The 5158-nt window shown below is 35.2% G+C and overlaps 1 protein-coding gene across 1 annotated transcript; it reads left to right on the forward strand.

Annotated features, from left to right (window-relative positions):
• The first annotated feature begins 4108 nt into the window (after positions 1 to 4108).
• LOC129759923 (trypsin-1-like) lies at positions 4109 to 5158 on the forward strand. Its single transcript, XM_055757499.1, has 3 exons — positions 4109 to 4209; positions 4268 to 4725; positions 4793 to 5158. The coding sequence occupies exons 1-3, from the start codon at positions 4143 to 4145 to the stop codon at positions 5069 to 5071; spliced, it is 804 nt and encodes a 267-aa protein (XP_055613474.1). The 5' UTR covers positions 4109 to 4142; the 3' UTR covers positions 5072 to 5158.

Genomic DNA, 5158 nt, shown 5'->3' on the forward strand with positions numbered 1-5158 from the left:
GAAGTGAGACTTTGCCCATGTGGACTAGGGTGTCCCAAAATTGCATAACTTTTGGGAATCTAGGGGCTCACCCTCCAAATGGTAGATTAGGATGTGCAGAACAAACTTTTGTATGGGGCCGACTAAAAAAAATCATGTTTAGAGGTTCCGCAAGCGCGATCTTTGAAAAAAGTCCACTTTCAAAAGATTTGATTTTAAATAAATTGTGGGTCCAAAAATTTTCATAAAATTTATATATTTTATATTTTTTTAATTTTGTTTGAGTTAAATACTACACGTAAAAAATGAAAAATGAACCAAATTTGCATCAAAATGTAAAACAAGCAAGCTATTTCCAAGAAAAAAAAAATTTTTTGGTCCAAAAATTTTGTATTGAACTGACCAAAACGTGTACCAAGCGTAAAATATTTTTGATATCAATTCCATCAAAAGATGCGGATTTTTGTGCACTTTAACTTTGCTGAACAAAACATGTTGTTTGTATCATCGTGTGAAGAGCTATTCACGGTTTAATCCTTAATAAAAATCACAATTTAGGATATTTTTTATTTAATTTATCAAATTTGTCTTAATAAATACCTACTTTAAAATCAAAATACTTGCAAAAAAAGACTTGGATGGTTTAAGGGAGTCATCAGAAGGCCATATGCCAAATTTGAGCGGAATCGAACAACAGGAAGGGGTTGCACTGAATCTCAAGTGTGAAAGGGATTCTGAGACATAGTGTTCTAAAGAAGCATAAAAAACTGACTTTTCGTCATAATTTTTTTCCTTTACCAATCGATTGCTTGGCTATGTAAATTTTATTAAAATTTCTATTAAGACTAACATTTCACCTGAAGACTGCAACTCGATTGGACTTAAAACAAAAAAGTTATGGCTGTTCAAAGATTGTATTTTGGTTAAAAATTGTCCTGTAAAATTCAATGAGTAAAATGTACTCATTGTGTGTTGAACGACAATTTTCCACAAAAATACAATCTTTGAACAGCCATAACTTTTTTGTTTTAAGTCCAATCGAGTTGCAGTCTTCAGGTGAAATGTTAGTCTTGATTGAAATCTTAATAAAATCTACACAGCCAAGTAATCGATCGGCAAAGAAAAAAATGTATGATGAAAAACCAGTTTGTTATGCTTCTTTAGAACACTATGTCTCAGAATCCCTTTCACACTTGAGATTCAGTGCAACCCCTTCATGTTGTCCGATTCCGCTCAAATTTGGCATATGGCCTTCTGATGACTCCCTTAAACCATCCAAGCATTTTTTTTGCAAGTATTTTAATTTTAAAGTAACTATTTATTAAGACAAATTTGATAAATTAAATAAAAAATATCCTAAATTGTGATTTTTATTAAGGATTAAACCGTGAATAGCTCTTCACACGATGATACAAACAACATGTTTTGTTCAGCAAAGTTAAAGTGCACAAAAATCCGCATCTTTTGATGGCATTGATATCAAAAATATTTTACGCATGGTACACATTTTGGTCAGTTCAATACAAAATTTTTGGACCAAAAAATTTTTTTTCTTGGAAATAGCTTGCTTGTTTTACATTTTGATGCAAATTTGGTTCATTTTTCATTTTTTACGTGTAGTATTTAACTCAAACAAAATTTAAAAAAATATAAAATATATAAATTTTATGAAAATTTTTGGACCCAGAATTTATTTAAAATCAAATCTTTTGAAAGTGGACTTTTTTCAAAGATCGCGCTTGCGGAACCTCTAAACATGATTTTTTTAGTCGGCTCCATACAAAAGTTTGTTCTGCACATCCTAATCTACCATTTGGAGGGTGAGCCCCCAGATTCCCAGAAGTTATGCCATCTTGGGACACCCTAATAAACACTAAAAAATCTTCTATAACTTCTTTCTCATAAGTCAAAATTACTCGCGGTCTTCGAGAAAGTTGATCATCGAATTAAAACCTTCAATTTCCAAACCTTTGTAATGTTCTACAGTTTTCTCAAAAAAAGGAGCGATTTGATTGAATGAATTTTTACATATTGTCAATAGTTATCTTAAAAAAACGAGAGCTGTTAGAAAAAAAATTAATTGCGTATTTGGAATAAGCGCCCTCACCCAAATAAGTCAAACTTAGCTCTTAAGATCTTTGCACTTCGGAAAGGTTTAAATTGTGTTGCCTTGTGTTATCAACTTTTGAATTTACATGGCGTGTTATAGCAGAAAGAAATTCTAACTTAATTTATATTGTAGGCCGATGTATCTCAATTGAAGAGTTGATTTCAAGTGTTTGCTGACTTGGGTGTCATAAATTATTATTATTATAATAAACCTCTTGAGAATATGAACATATTTTTTCGACTACTGTTATTTGCCCAACTTACTGGACACAAATACAAGGTATTGTTACATTTAGAGTAACTTTAAAATAGTATGTTTTTGTTCGATGTCGTATAAAAATTCCTATCTAATTGTCTTGACACAAAAATAATTTGAAAAGCCTTAATAACATTCAAAGGTTAAAATGTGGTTTGGAGCTAGTTGTGATTAATTCTGCAAGCCAATAGGCAGACATTCCATACAAATAAACCGGAGTTCCGAAAAACGATAGTCGATTTTCGGTTAAAATATTCAACTTTCAGCGCATTGTAATTGAAAACAATTTGGAAATACGATTCCTTTACTTTTCTTGCGTGAATCTCAAGACTTAAAAATTAAACTTTCAGCGTTTGGAAGCACCCCTCGATCAAGTCGGATTGAGCTGAAGTTTGGTACACTCCACAAACAGTAGACTGAGTTGATTTGAAGTCTTTTCTGAACATCTCTACTCCTGAGCTCTAAAAAACTTCGATTTGGTTCTGAACTCATTCAAGATTTTTTTTCATTTTGTTTTTTTTTTTTTGTAGTATCGATTACATTAGTAAAATTTAACTTTTAGGTTTCTATGGAAAAATTTAATATTTTGTTCTGAAAAACTAACATGATTTTTCTGTTAACTCTCCAACCGAGGACAAGGACCGTTACTTGGTATCCATTCAGGTACCCGAGTTAGAGGAGGTAAGGGCATAATGACCACCCTAAGGAAGACGCTTGGTTAATCAAAGAAAACAGCTATAACATGTGAGTTACATGTTTGTTTTATCAGACACTAAAAAGTCTGTTTCACAACATGCTGAAACTTGACAAAGTAGATAAAAAAAATTAATTTTTAAATAAATGCAGTTTTTTTTGCCGAAAACTGAAAATCAGTCACTGTAGGGGCATAATGAGAAGCCACCCTGGGGCAATATAAGCACCATTAATCGAGGCACGATAAGCTATTTGTTTCCTCCTTATTAATGCCAAACAATTCTCGATATCTCAAGTTTTATCTGTTGTAAGTTGAAAATTTAAAAAAATTTATATTCAAACTTTTTTAAACGAACGAAAACTAAAACTTTCTGAAAATAAAATATGGAAAACAAGCCAAACGAAAACTTTGAAGCCAATTTTCTCGAAAACAGCTTCACTCCACTTATCCCCCTTTTGGCACTCTGGGTCTCAAACATTTAATTTCTACTTCAAATACGAAGTATACATAAATGCTCTGGATTCGATGATGTCATTACTTAACACGAAATATGTTCGCTTGAGCATAAGAATAATTTTTGTTTATTTATCTTGATCAAACTAAATTTGCTTTCCGACGTTATCTAATTTTAAATTAGAGGTATATTTGGCACATATTTAATTCAGAGAAAATCAATTTGAATATGTCCACGTGAACAGTTATGCCAAATGTCCACGTTTGCCCACGTATGGGAATGGGGCTTCAGCACCATGAATAGATTTTTTGAACGCAATAAAATAAATGATGAAAAAATATTTAGATATGTGTTCTAGCTTGACCATTTAAAAAAATATAAACTGTAAATTGAAAACCAACTGGAACTGGATAAACCAATTTTAGTACTCATACTCCATTGTAGCACGGGAAGCAGGCACTGCTTCAGGAAATTTTTACAATCAATGTGTTTTTCCACTCATTGAGATAATTTTGCAAAACGTGTTGGTACTCAAGATGTTCAGTTTCAAGAGATAAACCAGCAGCTACTGATTACCAGTGAGATGGTATAAAAGGCGAATCAAACCCACAATCTGCCTCTTCACTTGTTCGTCTAACGAAAGGTATAACATGGCTTTCAAGTTGACGGTTACGTTCCTCCTTCTGGTCAGCTTGGCCCTTGCTTCCTGCCGATCCGGTAAGCCCGAAAGAATCTAATATAAGAATCAATTCTAACTTTTTCTTAATAATTCTAGCACCAAGGATCGTTGGAGGAGAAGAAGCCTCGGCCCACGAGTTCCCGTACCAGATCTCGCTCCAATGGGTCTACAACGAACCTGGCAAAGAAACTATGCACTTCTGTGGAGGATCCCTGCTAGATGAGTTCCACGTCCTTACTGCGGCCCATTGTAAACTTTCGCTATCGGCAAAGGGATACATCGAAGTGGTGGCAGCTGAACATGACACTTCCGTGACCGAGGGCTCCGAACAACGCCGAATGGTGGAAAGCTTCACTATCCATGAAAATTACGATGAAGGAGTTGGACCCAACGATATTGCCGTCATTCGTGTTACGGAACAGTTCAACCTGAACGACAAGGTGGCTCCTGTTCAGTTGCCCAAAGCATTGGAGGAATTTGAAGGCGAAGCTATGCTGAGTGGATGGGGATCCGTTTCCACAACTCAGTTCCCGTCATACCCGGATGTCTTGCGTGTAAGTTTAGAAGTTTAGGGTGATTACAAAAAAAAGTGTGTAATGCTTATGTAACCTTCTATTGCAGAAAGCATCTCTCCCATTGGTCAGCTACAAGGAATGCCGCCGCGTTTGGGGACCTGGTCCGCTTGCTGAGACCAATGTCTGCGCCGGACCAGCTGACGGATCCAAGAGCGCCTGTTCCGCCGACTCTGGTGGCCCTCTGGTCAAACAAGTAGGCGATCAGAACATCCAAGTTGGTGTCGTTTCCTGGGGTGCTATCCCGTGTGGACAACCCAATCGTCCGACAGTTTTCGTCTCGGTTCCTCACTTCGTCGACTGGATCGAAGAACAATGCCGTCAATAAGAGAGCTATGTTTGGCCCTTTTGCTTAGATATTTCATTTGAGAACGAAATTCAAAACGAGTTTAAATAAATTCAAAATTTGAACAAA

Source organism: Uranotaenia lowii, unplaced genomic scaffold (assembly GCF_029784155.1).
Source record: "Uranotaenia lowii strain MFRU-FL unplaced genomic scaffold, ASM2978415v1 HiC_scaffold_322, whole genome shotgun sequence".
Lineage (NCBI taxonomy): Eukaryota > Metazoa > Arthropoda > Insecta > Diptera > Culicidae > Uranotaenia > Uranotaenia lowii.

Coding starts and splice junctions, on each gene's coding strand:
- LOC129759923 (XM_055757499.1), top strand. CDS start 4,143: ATGGCTTTCAAGTTGACGGTTACGTTCCTCCTTCTGGTCAGCTTGGCC. Junction 4,210..4,267: donor CCTTGCTTCCTGCCGATCCG/GTAAGCCCGAAA, acceptor TAATAATTCTAG/CACCAAGGATCGTTGGAGGA. Junction 4,726..4,792: donor CATACCCGGATGTCTTGCGT/GTAAGTTTAGAA, acceptor CTTCTATTGCAG/AAAGCATCTCTCCCATTGGT.